Source organism: Grammomys surdaster, unplaced genomic scaffold (genome assembly GCF_004785775.1).
Source record: "Grammomys surdaster isolate TR1022 unplaced genomic scaffold, NIH_TR_1.0 125974, whole genome shotgun sequence".
Lineage (NCBI taxonomy): Eukaryota > Metazoa > Chordata > Mammalia > Rodentia > Muridae > Grammomys > Grammomys surdaster.
The window spans coordinates 1,961,181-1,980,631 of record NW_021620791.1 but is presented as its reverse complement, the minus strand read 5'-3'; the positions used below and the strand labels follow the sequence as shown (position 1 = coordinate 1,980,631).

The window sequence follows — 19,451 nt, the reverse complement described above, 5'->3', positions numbered from 1 at the left end:
AGGGAGGGAGGGAGAGAGAGAGAGAGAGAGAGAGAGAGAGAGAGAGAGAGAGAGAGAGAGAGAGAGAGAGAGAATGAATGAAAGTATTGCTAATATAGCTCAAGTTGGCCTAGAATTCACCATCCTGGTTCTGCCACTTGAGTGCTGTGAAACCAAGCAGGCTTGGAGGCCTCCATTTTAGAAAGGGGAGAGCTTCTTTTCTTTGGCATGGAAACGATGGACTAGGTGCTCACAAAGTAGAGGCAGATGCTATCTCTTCTCTTCCTGTTAGGTGAGAGCTAACCTGAAGGGGTCTGTGCTGGGCTGGGAAATGGGCCCTACCAACAGTGGCTGCTTTGTTAAGAGCCTGCCATGTGTATGCCAAGGATGGTACTCATCCTTACAGGCCCTGTGGACTGCAGGCACTACTGACACCTCGCTTGTAGAGGGCTGACACACAGAGGCCACATGTGCTGCCCAGCACCCTACAGTGACTAGTGCAGCAAGAAATCAAACCTGCATATTCAAACCCCAGGGCCTTTGCTCTTCTATGAATTTTCCTTCCTTTCTAATTTTTTGTATTTTTGTTTGTTTGTTTGAGAAGGGTTTCCCTGTATGGCCTTGGTTGTCTTAGAACTCACTCTGTAGACTAGGTTGGCCTCAAACTCACTAAGATTTGTCCCCCTCAGCCTCCCAAGCACTGTGTTAAAAGGTGTGTGCCAATACCACCTGACTCTCCTTTATGAATTTTTTAAAGATTCATTTTATGTGCATGTTTCTCTATGTGAGTTTATGTGTACCATGTACATGCAGGAACCTATGGCAGCCAGAAGAGGGCTTCAGTTCTCCTGAAAGTGGAGTTCCAGGAGGCTGGCAACCTCCGTGAGGGTGCTGGGAACTGAACCAGCATTCTCCACAAGAACAGTGAGCTCTCTTAACTGCTGAGCCATCTTTCCAGCACCCTAGATCTCTGTGTTAACAATGTTTAATACAAGAAAAGCCTCTTAAAATGAAGAGCACCTACCAAGGTTAAGGATATAATGTAAGACCAGACTACTTACTATAAACCCAAGGCCTGAGGCTTTCTGTTCTGATACTTAGTGAAAAAGATGAGCTGCTTTCCAGTTTTACCCAGTTCCTATAGATCTCACAGAAAATGATGCACCCAGGGAAAAGATATACGAAATTTCAGAGTACACATTTGATCTACTATGTGTGGAAGAGGGACAGAGTTCCAGTGGGGCTGTAGGATCCCAAAAGGGGAAGGAAATGGGAGGGGAAGCAGAGAACAACATTTTCTTAGTGTCTCTTTCAAAATGGAAGGAGTCTAATTTCTTGACTTTAGCCCTTGAGCCTGGCTTTGGGACTAAGCTTATGTAGGACTCTCTAAGAATGCCCCATGACAATAATTGGGGTGAGCTCTAACTGATAATGCCTTGTCAGGGTTGCCTAATGGCTTTTGTACTGATGGGTCCCCAAGAGTCTATTTGCTCTGAGACTAAGCTCTAACAATAACTATACAATGAACAGTTTAATACTTTGCTGACGAAAAGTTTATACACCAAAGCACAATGCTAAAACTTGGCCAGAAAAAAATTACACTGCTCATTGGCATATCCATTCCTAAAGTCCAGAACTAGGTGAGCACCCCCTTCCCATCACCCCAACTTTGACACTAACCCTCTCTTGAACATCAGGTCTGATTTTCCAGCACTCTTCAAGAGATCTCACCCAACAAACACCAGCAATTCCAGTGTTGCTTTTTCCAATCCAGAATCCCCCATCTGCTCAGTGTGGTGGCTCACACCTGCCATCCCAGCACTTGGGAGGCTGCAGTGGGAGTACTGCTGTGCATTTCCAGCCAGAATAGACCATATAGTAAGTTTCAGGCTACCCTGAACTACAGAGTGAGTTTACCTAAAGTGGTTTAAAGTGGCCTTTGCTGTCACACATGTCTGCCCTCATGTTCCCCCATACCCCCATGGCTTTGGGTGCCCCCGAGTTTACATTTCCATAGTGGTAAAATGGCAAAGCCACTGTTTGCCCCTTCAGACTTGTCATGATGACTAAACCAAGTAGTACATTAAGTTCCTTAGCTCAACCAACACCAGGCATATAATTTCTGCCTGTATTACAGCAGTACCTTTTATTACTCTCTGCCCCAGCTGGCTCAGCTTTTCTATCGTTCCACCCCCTGAGCTGGAGAACTCAAAGCCATGGTTGGTTTTAGAACTCTTCTCATGCTCCCTTAACCAAGTAGTTCCTATTTTCTGCCCAATGTACTTTTAAAACTGCCAAGCCTTGGACCAGTGAAATGGTTCAGCAGGGAAATGTGCTTGCCCTCAAACTTGATGACCTGAGTTCAACTCATGGGCTGTACATGGTGGGTCCCTGCAAGTTGGCCTCTGAACTCCATGCATGCCACTGCCATTTTCTTTCACTCAGCCCTCATCTGTGCCAGCCAATATGCCAGCATCTCCTTATTCCAGGCGTGCTATGGTTTAGCTTAGGCACCAAAGAGATATCAAAGTAATCTCTATTTTCTGTGTGCACTTGTGGCTAGGCTAGAGGTTGACACTGGGTATCTTCCTACATCCTTCTCCACCTTATTACCCTTTTCTTCCTAAGATGTCAAATTCTCAAGTCTGGAACTTATCAACTGGGCTAAATCTGCTGGCCAGAAAGTCCCAGGGATCTTCCTGTCTGCACCTTCTGAGCCTTGGGGTTACAGACACGTGACACCATGCCTGACTCTTTTACATGGATGCAAATGATCTGAACACAGGTCCCCATGCTAGCACAGCAAGTACTAAACTAACTGCGATATCTCTCCCGTTCCCATGGTCATGTTTCCTAACACCATATAGATTATGTCATCCTCTCCCTTGGTTTCCATAGGTAGTCAACATCCATACTTACTGCAGGGATGGATAGCAATGGACATTATCTCCACATGCTTGTCAGGATCTTTATTATCCATTTAAACATCACAATGTCAATGACATAAATAAAACTATCTTTGTTTTACAGATTTGTAAAACCTGTGGGCAATGACTAGCTATAGACAGAAGCCCAGTAACTGGCCTATGGTCTCAATTTGTCCGATTTTGGAATTTATAAAAGGTTTGACTTTGTCCTCTACATCTATCACTACAATGGATTGTATCTCTTTTAGAACATAAACTCTATAGCCAAAGAACACAATGAAAATATCATAGAAGTTAAAGGAAAACTGACCCCTTAGTAAGGCCGAGAACAGCTGGCATTTCTTTTAGCAATGGAAAGCTACTTCTTTGCTCACAGTAAGCAGATATAGCATTTTGGGGCTATGTTAAATGAAAATGTTATCTTTAAACACTAGATACAATGAAATCTTACACTGGGAGACAGGAGAAAGCAATAGGACGCTGAGATCAACTGAGAGGGACAGCAGGCGGCCCTCTCCGGAAATGCAGATAGAATTACCCTCACCATCCACATTGTTCTTTGTTTTATTCTCTTTTTCTCTTGTTGCTGGGTAAGTACAAATTGACTCTGTGTACAGCAACTGGAATCAGGACACAGCTTAGGGTAGTTACACTACATCCTAAGTACTTGGAAATTACTTACACAGTCAGAGGGATAGAAGCCAGTGGTCACTTATATTTGCACCATTGGTGGCCAGCACTGTGCTTTGCAAATAAATAATAGGCAGCTAAATAGTAAGACTGATATATCTTCTCTTCCACATTATTATTATTATTATTATTAATTATTATTATTATATTTTAACAGCTCAGCTCCTTCAATGGTCTCATGAATTTCAAATCAGTAGAGTAAGAATTAAGATTGTCTGGCAGGTTTTCATTTTGTCCTGCAAAATAAGCTGACTTATTTCAATAAGCCTTCTGCCTGCCTTCATATTCTACCTTGAGGTTTGGTCTTAAAACAAGCAACTTGACTTTGGGGTGCCCACTTGGCTCAGAACAACATCTTGTAGAACAAAGTGTCTGCCAGTTTCCACAGGCTACTACTGTGAGTCACAGCTAGAGTGCAGGTTCACGGGTCACCGCAGCTCCTCTGAAAGCCACCTCATTTTCTGGTCTGGTATAACCAGGAACAGGAAACTGAATCTTTTGTATTTTAGTTTTTGCCTCTGGCCTTAGCAAGCACTCAGCAATGCTGGGGTCTTTAAAAGTGGGCAGGAAGGCTGTAGCTTAGACCTGTGGACTTGTGTGCTGCTCCAGGAAAAACATCTAAGTAGCGAGCACTGTGAGGCTGGATTCTTTGGTCAGTCCTTCTGAAAGCAAAGATACCAAAACTGTTCCCCAGTTCCTGGACAAGGGGCTTACATGGAGGCCAAGTGCTGTCCAAAATTAATCTTGCTATTCCCAATCTTGTGACACACACATCTACCAAGGTGCATCTCAAAATCATGGAGCCCTGGGATCGCCCACTCGCTGTCTTTGCAAGCTCCTCTCCATTGCCTCCCTTGGAGACAGTGTCATCTGTTTTACATAAAGGCTTTATCTGCTTATTTCAAATACAACAGGGAACCCAGGTACCTAGTATCTCCTACAAGCTCAATAGTCACTAGCAGCTGTCCATTCTGCCTTCAGTTTTTACTCTCATGGCGTGGTAGGGCTTGTGCCATCTGGGCCTTGTAAGCTCTCTTCTCATCTCTTTTCCTTTCTCTTTTTCTCTTTCCAGTCATGAAATGTGCCAGGCTGACTCCCACACCACAGCTCAGACTCTGTGTGGACTTATTCTTGAGTTTATCCCAGGTGCCGAGAACAGTGTTTGGCACATAGCAGGTTGGCAATGGCTATGAAAGGAACACACTGGCTTGAATGATAACGTAGTATCTGCAGAAAATGGAGCCCTGTACTGCAGAAGTCCTTGTATGTGTTGTAGTCTCACATGGAAGGAACTGGGACTCTGTCCCTTAACAGCTAACAAATTGTTCCTGCTGCCACCAGGAGTGAGTTCATTTCGTGTCAGATTCCACCCCCATGTCACAGGGTAGTGTGGTATAGTAAGGAGCTATTATTTTTCCTTATCTTGAGAAGAGAGCCAAGGATAGAGAGCTTAGTCTGCTAAAGGGCACTGAGATGGACACCAGGAGCCATCAGTCAGAGTGGCATCAATTCCAATGATGTTGGGGATAAGGTTTACTGAGGCTGGTGGCATGGGCTTCTCTTGAAGGTGAATGTACCGTGGGTCCCCTTTCCCAGTGACCAAATTGCTGAAGGTGTAGCTTGTTCCTATATAATCCTGTCAAGTGGTGAATGGACTAGTAGGTGACACAAACCAGAGGCAAAAAGGAAAGTCCCAAATATCTTATTCCTTTGTGATCATGTAAGTCCAGCTAATCATTCTGAGACAAAAAAAAAATGACTTTTTAAAAATGTTCAAATAATGTTATGACCTGAAGCCAGTAGATCATCTAAGATTGAAGGCAATAGGCCATCTAAGACTGAAGGCAGTAGGCCATTTAAGACTGAAGCCAGTAGGCCATCTAAGACTGAAGGCAGTAGGCCATCTAAGACTGAAGGCAGTAGGTCATATCAGGCATTACCTGCAGCTGGGGTGACATTGGTTAGGCAGGATGTTTACACTGTCCCTGCCGACTCACTGCCTCCCTCTCCCATGCATGTAAGTGTTAGGACAGTGTCCTTTGAACATGTGAATTGCAGTGTCTTATAAGCACCCAATAAATGACTGTCGAATGGGACAGTGCCACCCTGCTGAGATAGCACAGCCTCTAAGGTCACTAATGTGCCTTGTCACCTTTGATTTGGTTTAGCCCGAGAGCTAAATGGTATGGCCTTGCAGTAAGTCAGTTCCTGCAAAAGAAAACTAAAATTGTATGATCAGAAACCCTCATTATATAAAACATTGCAGGGGTAACTGTTCTTTTGGGGAGCTCCTTTCTTTTTTGAAAAGCAGTGTGCTGACAAGTGCCTCCTCTTCTCTGAATAAGGGACCTGGTGATGAGCAGCCTGTATCAGTCAGAATATTTAAGCTCTCTTGAGCTCCACTGTTCGAGGACCTAAAACACAAACACTTGTGAGTGACACTCTACCTACATCTTTTAAAGGTTTACTTTCGCAATAGTTCACTGGGTCACAACAGAGGAGCTATCAGCCAGAGGAGGAACTCACATATTCCTTTCAATTGCATCAGTTATTCCTAAAATATACTATCTTTCAGCAGTAACTTGGGGCAAAGTGGCAGCTTACATATCTCAGGAACAACTGTTACAGGTAATGAGGCTGGCCCTTTACCATTGTCCTGTCTTAGTTCAAGCTGACTAACACTGAACTGAGGTGTACAGTCATCAAGAAGAGTCATTTAAAAAGCCACTCTGCTTACTCTGGAGTGACTCTGACAGGGATCTTAAATTGGTCATAAGAGATCACATACCACAGGGTATTGAAATGAATCATGGGTTCTCTGGGTGGGGCCTAAACTAAAACAAAAAACAAAAGAAACCCACAAATGAGTTAGGTGTAGAGTCACCAGTAAGAATCTCTGGTCATGCTCAATAGTATGCCACTGGATTCATTTGAACAATGTATTTATTTTAAATTCTGTGCAAGGCCTTGTGGGTATGCAGGCATGGGTGCAGGTGGCAGTGGATTCGGCTTACTTAGGGGTAAGCAGGAGTTACAGGCGACAACAGAGTGAGCTGTCTGACAACAGAAACCAAACCTAGAGCCTCTGCAAGAGCAATGTTTGCTCTCCATTTAATTCTTCAAAGAGCCTTGCCCATTTTTATGGGTGAGCAAAGTACTGTGAGGACAGTTTAGCTCCTAGAGCTACCTGGCGACTGAAGTGTAGCACCAGAATTAGAAGCCTGGACTCAGACAAGACACTTGATTTCAACTGCTGGTTCCCACACTCAAAACAGCTTTCTCAATCCCACCTCAGGTTTCCTCCTATCTGTGAAATGGGCATATTAATAGAGCACTCTCAGAGAGCTGAGGTAAGCATGAGTGAACTAACTTGTAAAGGAGCTTGCAACAGTGCCTGGCATCCAGTCAGCATTAGTTTTGCAATTACCTGACTTCAAAGCCCAGGCTACTTCTTCCACATCAAGGGTTAATATTACAAAGCATACGTATTCATATCCCGATACACTGTATAATTGCTTTACTTATTGGAAGCAATCAACGAAAGTCTCCTAATTAAGGCGTCCCACCCTCGTGTTCACCGCGTGCCACTCTAGAAGGAATACTTTCAAGAAGACTCAATGAACATACAATTTCTCTAAACTCAGAAAAAGAATTTCTACTAGAAAATGGAACAAGCTGCCAGACTTAGGGCATGGTCTACCAAGGGGGTCACTTAGGCCCAGATGAAAGAATTGCTTCTGTAAGTGTGGGGTGGGGAGGAATGGGTGACTCCGAGAGGTCCCCTCTGGACAGGCATCTGTTGTTATAGGAGTGTAGCGCTAGTCACAGCATACGCAGACACTCACCTTAACTGGAAAGCACACAAGTCAGAATAGAGCAAACGGCTGTTAACAGTGTGTGTGTGTATGGATGTAGAGAGGGAGGGAGGGAGGGAGGGAGGGAGGAAGGGGGGGGGAGAGGGAGAGAGAGTTTTTTTTTAGAACTCTCATAGAACAGTGGTCCAGTGAAGTGTTAACAACTTCACTGAGCCAGTGACTGTGGATAACAATGTTTGTAGCAATAAAGGAAATAGGATACTTGCTCAAGCTCTAAACACATTCTTATTTTCCATGTGAAATAAGAAAATCGGTACAGGTAACATTCCTTTTTTATTTCAATTTCATAATAGAAAAGAACAAGCAAAATTTCAAATCCACTTTTGTTCTACCAAAGCACATTTGATTTTGTTACAGGAACAAATGAATCTGCTCTTCCTCGGCCATCACTCCCTCCTGTGTGGGAATGTGAGGGAAAGGAGCTTGAAGCTTTCTGTAAAAACTGCTACATGGAAACTCAGAATCCAACCAAAACTAAGCCCTGCCACAGCCAAGCCCATCAGCTGGCTTTCTAATGTGGCTAAGCTCTTGCTATACAGCCCCCTGTAGCCTCTCTGGGCTTCTACACCTCCTCCCCACCATTCCTCACAGGGAGCAAGGAGCCACCACATTGACTACGTCAGGTCACAGATAGATGGGTGTTGAGCTAAGGGCACACTGGATACTGGCAAGCACTAAGATTCATTGCAACTCACTTGAAGGATGACCGTGTCACCTCAGAGGGCTATGGCAAAACCGAGTCAGGAGCCTGTGCACACACGATCTCAGCACACAGTCCAGCTTGGCAAGTGCTTGCCGTCATTTAGTTTTCTGTTACTTGAGGGGTAGTCATTTTAAAAAGCAGAACCAAACCACAATTCCTACTAACATATCACCGATTACTATCTCGTTCCTCTGTAATAGTTCAGAAGGCACATGATCCAGGGTTATCCAGTCGTCCAGGATCTTTAGTAGCCATGATATGCTTGTGCTTGCTTCACCCAGAGCAGTATTTCAATTAACAAAAAGTGTCAAAAGAGAATTCATGAAGGCTTATACCAGCTTAAGTGTCTAAAGTTGGTGCCTCCCAGTACTTTGGGGGTAGCAAAATTCAAGTTCTGCCAATCAATCTGGTCATTCTTTGGAGCCACTCCCCAGCTGAACCACAGGCCCACATCAAGCTGAGGAGCAGTTAAGGCAGAACCCTCGAAGGGAGGGAATCCCTACTCTTTCTTTCTCTTTTCTCCTTGGTCCCCTGCGGGCCTTCTGCAAGCAGTGCCACATGCAGTCAGGAATGCACAGCACACAGGAAGCTTAGCTCTGGGGGAGGCTCTAGGTGGCAGAGAGGAGGACTGGTCTCCTGTGAACTTATCTGTCCTGGGGGAGCTCTCAGAGGCATCCTGAGACTTTCTAGAGAAAGCATCTTCTGAATTTGGTTCGAGATTTTTTTCTCCTCCACCAGCCCCCTCCTCATTTTGTACAGATCTAGGGCTGGTGAAACTCACACACTTCCAAGCTGCACATGGTGTTCTTTCCTTGACAGAAACAATTATGAGCAGACTAGGAGCTCCACAGGATGAGGAAACAGACAGTGCTATTGGTGTAGAAAATACCTGAGAACCAGACAGAAGCAGGGCTGAAAAGGGCAGTGCTTTTAACTAGGGACAAAGGACACGGAGGCAAAGAAGTCAGAGAAATGCTCTTTTCTCCCCTCTGCAGTTAGATTCTGATGTCATCACAGCAACAGGACAGTCAAGAAACCTCAACCTACTTTAAGTAGTTTCAGGTGACAGATTATTGGCCCACACTGACATACAAAGTGCTGGAGAAAAAGGCTTCTTATGCCATAAACCACCTTTAATCTCAACTGATAAAACCAGAAGACACACACTTTTCCATTTTCAAATGTTTACCTAGTGACACCATACTGTGGATTTAGCCAAAGTGCTGTCTGGATTATCCAGTAAATGTCACATAATAGCACTTTAGTAGCACAGATAAAGAACACTGCAGATGAATTCATACTACAAAACAAATGTCCCGGGTGAGTGTGTTATCTTCATCCCTAGTCATTTTACTTTATGTTTTTTTTTTCAAGTAGAACTTCATGAACAACATTTTTCTGGTATAGAATTATGGTCTTGCTTCAGAATTACTGGTTAATCCAGTAATATGAGGTGGTTTCTATATGAAAGTATAAAATTTAAACTTCTGCCCTAGGTTAGTAATATAAACATCACGATATTAATCCATCAGAGAAATGTTAGGCAAAACAATGAGACAGCACTTCACACCCACTACAATGGCTACAGTAAGAAGGGCAGGCAGTAAGACGTGCCGGTGAGGACGTGGAGCAATTGGGACCCTCACACACTGCTGGTGGAAGTGTAAAATGGCGCCTCGCTGTGGGAACCAGCCTGGCAGTTCCTAAAAAGGATAAACATAGAGTTACCATGTGGCCCAGTAGTCGCACTCTGAGATAAACACCACAAGAAGTGAAAACGAAAACTCACGCCCACTTGTACACAAATGTTCAAGCAGCATTATCCATCACAGGCAAAAGAGAAAAATAAGCAGAATGACCGCCAGCTCATGAGTCAATAATGTGACATGTCCATACGGTGGATTAAAAGGCATAAAACGGAATGTGTGGACACATGCTTCTACATGGATGACACTGGAAAGCATCATGCTGAGTCAAGGAAGCCAGACAAACCAGACCACATCGACATATTTTTATGGGATAACCAAACGGTAAGTCTACAGAGATACAAAGTCCATGTGCAGCTGCTAGAGCCGGGGGTGGGGGGGTCTGGAAGAAAATGGGAAGTAAATACTAACAGAGGGTTTCTTGCTATGATTGTTGTCTAGATAGCTGCACAGCTTTGAGAACTTGTAAAATTCAGTGAACACTCTGAATAGGTTGAGTTGTATGGTATGTGATTCTATCAGTAAGCCTGACGGAAAAGACTGGCAGGACCTAAGTTAGGGGAAAAGATGACCATGTAATGTAGAGTCCCAGCATCATTGTCTCCTGTCCAGCTGACCAGCTACAGACCTGAGGGATGGGCTCCATACCATGGTGGCCTGTCATGTTGAAGATAATCCTGTTTCTGTTGCTCACTGTCTGTGAGCTGGAGGAGTGTTACTTCCTTTATTCTGTTATTTCAAAGAATTTGTATGGAGTTTTGCAGAGGACAGATGCCACGTTATCTTTTAGTCAACTGTTAAATGTCCAGCTCAAATTCAACTGAACTGTAAAACTGACTGACTCCTCAGTAACACTGTGCTATATGGGGGTGGGGTGGAGCTACTCAGAACCAACTAGAGGCCTTGAAAACATAGGTAGTTTTGCTTACAATAGGATTCCTGCTCTCACTGCCCAGACTGACTCTCTCCATATGAACTTCTGGACGGGGTTTCCTGATGTGGATTAATGGACTAGGTCCCAGAGAACTTAAGGTGAAGCAGCATTCTATTTTCCCACTAGTTAAGGTCAGAACCCCCCCCCCCCCCCGCCAAACCCTTTGTGATGTTTCTCTCTTTGGTGTCTTAATTCCTGCATTGTAGCTTGATGATTAGGAGGTCACAGTTAGATTTAAGTTCATAGTTAGATTCTGTCCCAGGCAGACAAAAGCTCTGTGGGACAGAGTCTAACTGTGAACTTAAAGCTGTTCAAACTCTGGCAAGCTGTTAGATAGCTCTTTATTTGTAAAGTAAGAGCAACACACAGGGGTTGGCATGAGCTCAAACAAACTTCAGATGGCACATGGGATATAGGTAAGTGCTCAGGGCTATAGACGAGTGTAGAAGTAGAAATAACGTCTATGGGAAGCCTTTGGGTCACTGAAGACACACCCACAGAGGACTGACCGCAGGACTTGGGTCTTTTCTGTTCCACTCTCTCACTCTCTGGCCACAGCGAGGAGTTTGCTGCCACAGTGTGCTTGCTGCCTTGCATCAGTCCCTAAGCGACAGGGCTGAGCAGTCACTGGGGACAGGGACATCCACAACTCAGGGACCTCCACAACTCAGACATACATACTTTCCTCCTATAAGTGACTGTCTCAGGTTCTTGTTACAGTAACATAAAACACACACACACACGCACGCACACACGCACGCACGCACCCCACTGTGCCACACTATGGGGGTATTCAACGAGTGTTCAGCTGTCAATCTTCTCAACTAGTTTGCTGTGGTGTGGGACACACCTGTAGAAGACTCAGCTGGGTGGTGCAGAGAGGGAGTGCCTATCAGGCTTCTGAGCAGAGCTGAGCACTTTTCAGCCTCTATGCAGAGCTGAGCACTTTTCAGCCTCTATAGACTCTCATCTTCTTCCGGATTTCTCAGTGTGGACAGAACTAGGGAGACACAGGTGATCTGTGGAAGCCATCACCACTACCTGCAGTACTAGAGAGGAAAAATGACCTACTGAATTTTAACTATTATTTTTTTTTGACAAGTGACTTTGAAACAATCTTAATTATTTTCAATAACTTTTTTTGAAGACAAAAAGGACCCTTGCCCTATTTTTTAAAACAATATTTCCCTTTCCTAATGTTTCCATAGCCTCTCAAATCTCCATCCTTATAGTTTGGCAAACACCAAAAATACTAATTCTGTTTCCTTCTGGGTCCTGACTATACATTTCTCCAGCCTCCTTAGAGACAGGTGTGGTGTATATGACTCAGTCCCGACAATACATCATGATGGGGCAATGGACGCTTTCTGGTACAGACCTGGTCCAAGCTCACTCCTGTTCCTTGGACCAGCTTGGATGGAGGGGATTGAGGATGGTGGAGTCATACATGGAAGGTGCCCAGGACTCCAGATAACCTCATGGAACAGACACGGCCCTCATCTACACTGAACCTATAGCAACAAGCCACTGAGCTCTGGAGTTGTTTATACAGACGCTTGAAATGAGCACTAACAGGAGCTGCTCTAATTACTAAAGCTAGGTAAGAGGCTCTGTTAATTACTGCTAGATCTCGTTTGCTTCAGAGTAGTTTTCTCAGCTGGTATTGGCAACCAATATATTAGCATAGCTCCCAGACCTCACATATCTTAGGTTCTTTCAGCCCCTGGTCCATCACTAAGATCACTGGAGACAATCCATGATACTGACAAAAGACATCCTGGCGTATTTTTAGAGACTGTCTGAATGTCCCATAGAGAAAATGTCTTTCAGTCTGTGTTACTTGTAAATTTTAGTAAAAATCTCCTTATAGAGTTGACTGAATTAGTAACTCCTATCATAAACTTAACTGTTTGACACTAGCAGAATTGATTTCAAACTCTGGGCTGGGAGCATATCAATTTAAAATTGGAAAATAAAAACTAAAAATGTCAGTCAATATTCAGGTTGCCAACCAATATTAGTGGCATGTATTTATATTTTATTTATTTTTATGAAAATCTTTTAGTAGCTAATATTTCAATGAACCAGTAAATGTTTAAATGCAAACCACAGTGTTTATGTGTTTATATATAAATAGATAAAATGTAAATAGAATCTTATGATTACCATTGCCATCTCCTTGGTTTTAACACCTGTAGAAAGGTTCCGTTCTAATTATATATCTGTCTCCCCCCCTCCTCCCCTCCCCATTTTTACTTTCTTTATACACTACAATTTTGCTTTGGATTTATTCAGACATTTACTGCCTATATGTATCACTGGGGAGGCAGAGCTAATATTTTCTTCTGCTTATCGAATAGAAGCACAAAGAGTGCCTGTGGTCAGGCCATTCTCTATGTTCTCTATGTCTACAGAATGAAACATTAGCACCTGAGCTAGAACTGGTGTCAAGGTGAGCCACTGCCTGGAAGACACTGGCAATCAGGGTATAAACCCATTGCCTGACGAATGCTACTACAGAGGACTTTTCACTTCATACTTGCTTGGAGTCAGGGGGTGAAAGGGTGCTCAGTCTAGCACATAACTGCCATCTTGTCTGAGAACCGCCTTGTCTGAGTCTGAGTGGATGCTTTGGTATCACATCTCCATCACATGGCCCTGCCTCCTTGGCTATAGTTGCTGGGGCTGCAGTGGATTCCTGACTTATGCCACATGAACCAACTTCTCTTCTGAGAGGCTGAAATTAGAACTGAGACTCTAATTCAGGATGGATTCTTTAGTTGAACTGAAAGAGGACACAGAACCTTCAGTGGTAAGAGGAAGCCATCTTTTGCCAGATGGTCAGGGAGGCTGGTCTAGAGAGAAATAAAGAGGCAATTCATGGGGGAAAATACAGGTATTCTAGAAAGAGTGATGACATCTATTTCTAATGCTTGCTTTAGGCCCTTTTCTTATGACAAAACACCATTTTTCTCAATGTTTAAATTTGTAATTTTATTGTTTTGCTAAAGCTACTCTGTGCTAGTATCCTTTTACTTTAATAATAGTTTGGAGACTGGTCTAATTATTTTGAATATTAAATCCTATTTCCACATTTTTATAACATAGGTCTATTAGCACACAGTGCAACTTTTGTCAATGTCATGAAAACATTCCATTTGTTGGTTTTCATATTCAGGGCTTCCAATTACGCTTCTCAGGTACTTGACTAAAACTTAGTGATTTTTATAATACAGCCTCATTTCATTCAAAGGTAGAACATCAAAACCCAACCCTCTTTAACTTCACACAGAGACACAAAATACTATATCATATGTATATACCAGCTTTTGTGGCTAGTTTGGATTCAGGGTAGAAACTAATTCCTCTTGTAAACATCAACGGCATATCTGACTCATAAACAAGAAGGCTTTGATAATACGTGCTTTGATTGAGACACAGTAATTGGGCAGTTGGTCTGATTAACAATGGTTAACTGCAGCAAGTAGAACTTGAACTCACCTCAAATACAAGAATGGCTCTCAGGCTGAACTCAAGAAACTTAAACTGAATATTCAGGGGTTAAGGTGGGTGGGAAGACATCTGCTCTTCAGATAGTTCAACAGTAGTACACTCACAAACATCTGGAGATTTTGATGTATACCCCCTCATTATTCATTAATGGCTAGTAGGTAGAGCTAGGTTAGGCACTATGAACATAGGAGTACAGTTTGCTTTTTGTCTTGAATGAGTTTAAGGAGTTTGCAGTTAACCTTGGAAGCCAATTAAGCACCCAGGAAACCACACTGACTGATAGGTACCATGCCAGAGGCATTTACTTGTATGGGAGGCACTTAAATCCTCCTTCTGGCAGGACAGAGAACTGAGTGTAAGACAGTAAGGAGGAACACACAAGAGTGAGAATAAAGGTAGAGAAGGGATCCAGGGACGGAGCAGCTTACATGTTAATATCCAGTGCTTTCCAAACAACTATAAAAACAGGTACACTGGATAAGAACCTGTAGGTTCTCCCCAGGATCCCCCTCCCCGCTCCCGTCTAATTTCTTTCTTTCTTTCTTTCTTTCTTTCTTTCTTTCTTTCTTTCTTTCTTTCTTTCTTTCTTTCTTTCTTTCTTTCTTTCTTTTTTTTCGAGTCAGGGTTTCTCTGTGTAGCCCTGGCTGTCCTGGAACTCACTCTGTAGACCAGGCTGGCCTCGAACTCAGAAATCCACCTGCCTCTGTCTCCCAAGTGCTGCCACCACTGCTCGGCTCAGGAAGACAACCTGATCTGAAGTGCAGGTGTAGGGGTTAAGAAGGAACCCAAGCACAGACCACAAAGTGGGAGTGAGAACACTTAAGTCATCAAAAGAACCAGTGCAGTGGGACACACCTTTGGTCTTGAAAACTTAGGTTGAAGACGAAATATATCTTGAGCCTAGGAGTTAGATGTCAGTCTGGACAACACGGTAAGACCCTACCTTAAAACAATACCAACAACAAACTCAATAACAGTGACTGGGAACATTTAAGAGACGGAGAGAGGCTTAGTTAAGACAGAATGGAAACCTGGGTTGACTGTAGCCATGGAACACTTTCTCAGAGAGATTTCACTTAATGGTGGAAGCACTCAGGATACTGTGTTTACCCAAGAGTAAACCAAAGTAGAAGGGTTCTGGGTAGTAAGACCTCTCCTTTGAGCAGAAAGAAGAGGGAGACTCTTAGCTACACACACAGAATAGTCTCTGTTGCCTTTTCTTTCTGAAGGAGAGACTTGAGTGAACATGTAGGCTGAGAGAAAAGGAAGCTAGGCTGATGATTCAGTGAGAAGGAACTAGGAGGAAAGGTCCTGGAGAAAGAGGCTTTCCTAGTTAGGGCATCTGTTAAACAAAGATTGCCTCTCACCAGGAGAGCCATACAAAGACCTATGTCCCAAGACAGCTATCTGTGGAAGTCAGCACCAACAGGTATACATATGGCAGTGTGATACAGGATTCACAGCAAAACCAGAGATGCAAATTTTGTATGGTATTACTCCCAAGGTTCCTTACATGACTGGTAGAATCCTACAGATGAAGGGCATGTGTGGTGGGATTAGAGGAAGTTCACTTGACACCTGAAGTTCTGGGATAAATAATTGCCAGGCAGATAAGCTTTTCTTAGGATACAAGGGAACTAGAACTGCATCTGAATCCCAGTTTTTCTGGAAATAGACTCTTGCTTTGAGCAATGTCATCTGCCAACTGCTCTAGGTCTCAGTTGCTTCACCCAACAAATGGAGGGAACTGATGCTCCAGCAAGACTTAGTGAGGCGTGGGCTGTTCAGAGATGTGAGAGCATCTGAACACTCTGAAACAAACTGGGCAAACATTATAGACATATCCTACCTCCTCCCTTACTTCCCTCCTACTATTACTAATCATTAATATGATCATTAACCTATTAGTATGACAACTCTCAGCGTGACTGGTAACTTCCTTTTGGTTTCTCAAAGTTTTGTGACCCTGAGAAAAGGCTAGGAAGTTATGTGTTCACTGTGGAGTCAGTGAAATAGGTTTTCCCAGGCATTGAATGGCAGGAAATACATGCTGCAAGCAGCACTGTCCTTTGGAGGAAGCTGTAGGACAATGGGAAATGGAGACTGTGGGAAGAGACTTTGAGGAACATTCCAATGGTTAAGGACTCAAGTTATAGTTAAGACACACCTGCCATATGTGTAACCTTGGACAACTCCAGGTCACCATTCAACTTCAGTCAGCTCATCTAGAAATTGGAACTAGCTAGGACAATACACTATACCCAAAGGATGATATTAACAATTAAATACAAATTTGCATGCATGTGTATACAAAGATTTTCTAGAATATTACAAGTACTCCATAAAAACAGCTATTACCAACTAAACATGTGTATGTTATCATACACTGAGGTCATTAATTGATACCCACTGTAGGCCAGACAATACTAAGAGCTTTAAAGGCAGAATATTAGCTGAAATAAAATGTGCATTATGTTACTTAGTCTTTAAAAGAAAGCAGACACTGACTAACTACCCTCTTCTTTGAATTCTCAGAGCATGAAACCATTCTAAGCAAAGTATGAACTCTCAGGAGCTATTGAGAGGGACAAGGAAGGAAAGATAGTTGTTGTCTCAATCCCCAAAGCTCATGTGTTAGAAATACAACTCCCAATGTAACAAGAACGGTGTCAACAGACAGGGCACTCAACAATTTTCTAGACTAGGAGGGCCTTGTCCCCATGAGTGGATCAGCATTCATGAGAGCACACTGTTACAAAAGTGAGTTCAGCAGGCTGAGAGTATACCTTAGCTGTAGAAAGCCTGTCTGACATTCATAAGAACATGGGTTTGATGCCCAGTAGCACCACCCTAAAAGACAAATCCAAAACCCAAGAACAACAAAAACCAAACAAACAAATAAACAAACAAAAACTCTCCAACCAGCAGCAGCAACAACACAATAGCAAAGACACTGAGTCTGGCCCCCTTTGGTTCTTGTTCTTTTGACTCCTGCCTTTAGATGACACAATGTAATGGCCCTTGACAGTTTCTAGCACCTTGACACTAGGTTTCCCAGCAGACACAGCAGTGAGAAATAAGTTGCGTTATCAATTACACAGTCATGGAATTCTGCTACAGGGACCCAAAACAAACTAAGATAGATAGTGACAGTTGCTAACTGGGGTGCTAGGAATGTCAAAACAGAAACAGGGCATCTTGGGAATACTGGGTGATGAAGACGTCCTGCAAAAGCCCACTGTGCCATATCATTTAACACTTGAGCTTTGTCGAGACAGGGTGTTCTGCAGCCCAGGTTGGCCTCAGAGTCCTTCTGCAGCGGAGGAGAACATTGAGTCTTCTGTTTCCACCTCCCTAGTACTGGGAGTATAGGTGGTGCTGGGGACTTTACACAGGGCTTCAGGCATGTATGTGAACACTCTATCAAGTGGGCTACACTGTCGGCCTGACACCATTCATTCCTACCCCACTCCTGGTGTGCTGGCTCTCTGCACCCTGAAAGTGGCGATAAACTAGCTGTGTTTGGAGTTTGCTAACAAAGATCGCTCAAGGCAAACATCTGTTGCTTTCCAGAACAAACCATGTCCACTCTAGATTTAGGTTATTTGAATGACAAGCTCTTTCTGATCTAGTTCAATTGATACTTGGGTACTGCTCTGGAAGTTCATTTGTCTTACATTCTAATTATATTTAGAACTCTTTTCACACTGCATCATTCAAACAGATGCCTGGACAGCTGTTGTGATTTTTTTCCTAGAGTTTCACTAAGATGTAGATTTCAGTAAGGTTTTTAAAAATAAATGGCACAGGTGCTATCTCTTAGTCAATCGGCATGTTAGCCATAAAAATAATGATCTGAGGGAAATGGGGCTTTCAGTGTTCTGACCAATATATTTTCATTTGGCTGTATCCCCTACCCCATCCCAAAGAAAAATCAACTTCTCCCGGGACTAGGATATCACAGTCTTGGTTTTTGCTCTAATATGATCATAGAATGAAATGATTCAACTAGGCCCCTTCCAGAGACTGAAATCCCAGCAGCACTGATCTGGCACTGAGCAGACAGTATGCAAATGCTTTCATGCTTAGTATAATGTTTTCTTCCAGGAGGTTTAAAGACATGGAAGGCAACTTGAGTAACATGTCTCGAATGCCAGAAGCGACAGAGACAGCTGAAATTCCTGAACACACACGAGCGACTTCTCAAGGGGTCTGAGCAGTGCTGGGCAAAGATGGAATGGCTCTAGCCCATGTCTTCACTTTTGAAATAAAGCTTCACACCAAACAATACTTTGCATTCATAAAACCTTTATGTATGTTCACATGTAATTACATTTCATCTTTGGGTTTTCTCATCCATACTGATCTTCACAGAGATCCACCAAGCAGTATCTAGTGGGCACAATTACCAGCAGGCACAGCAGTGGTTGGCCTCAGGCCTTCTAAGTTCAAGCCTTTGTAATTAAAAACAGTAGCAGCAACAGTAGTTAAGAATTGCAAGGCATTGCCATGTGTGAGCTCCTGAACATTTGATGCAATCACTGAAACTCTATGATGCAGATGTTATTACCAAGGGTGAAATATCACATACCATGAAGCAGTTTCATGCACAAACTATTAAAAATATTGCATAAAATTATCTTTAGCCCACATGTATAGGGCATATATTGCAAACAATGTTCATGAATTTTAAGTTGAAACTTGGATCCTGTCCCTAATTTATCACATTATGTACATGCAAAAATGATGGTATCTGAAAAATCCCCCAACACCGTGGTTCTGAGTCTTTTGGATAAGGGATACTTAACTTCTATGACTGCTACTTAGAAAAGCAGAAAGCAATACCACAGAGAGGCAAAGTAACATAGTAGCAGTAACAATGTTGTCATGAAGCATGCCAAGGTTTAAGCCAGGCACAGGCTTTACGCTTGCTCTTTCAACAGTTCTGCTAGACTGAGCTCCTACAATAGCACAGCTGTGTTCATCAAAACCTTTCCATTTCCATCCATGACTCAGGCAAAATTACTTGCAAGAAGCCAGGGTTACCCAAGAGGCTCCACACTGCTACACTCATGTGTGTAGCATGATGCTGTGGCCTCCTGCTTCTGCAGGAGATACTTTGAA

At 43.2% G+C, this 19,451-nt stretch overlaps 1 protein-coding gene and 1 long non-coding RNA gene across 3 annotated transcripts in view; one reads left to right on the top strand and one right to left on the bottom strand.

The window, feature by feature from the left end:
• Positions 1–19,451, bottom strand: part of Nsmce2 (NSE2 (MMS21) homolog, SMC5-SMC6 complex SUMO ligase) — a 225,658-nt gene that overhangs the window by 55,783 nt on the left and 150,424 nt on the right. Inside the window, exon 5 of one of the 2 annotated variants that reach the window (XM_028753843.1) lies at positions 7,856–9,877. The exons of the other annotated variant lie outside the window; for it this stretch is intronic. Coding sequence (XP_028609676.1) covers positions 9,876–9,877 — 2 coding nt within the window. The 3' untranslated portion in view covers positions 7,856–9,875. Of the gene's footprint in view, positions 1–7,855; positions 9,878–19,451 lie in introns of those variants that run through there. 2 annotated transcript variants of the gene reach the window in all.
• On the top strand, positions 10,021–18,617 carry LOC114609485. The gene is made up of 2 exons (XR_003709527.1): positions 10,021–10,204; positions 18,435–18,617. It is a non-coding gene; the product is annotated as an uncharacterized LOC114609485 (long non-coding RNA).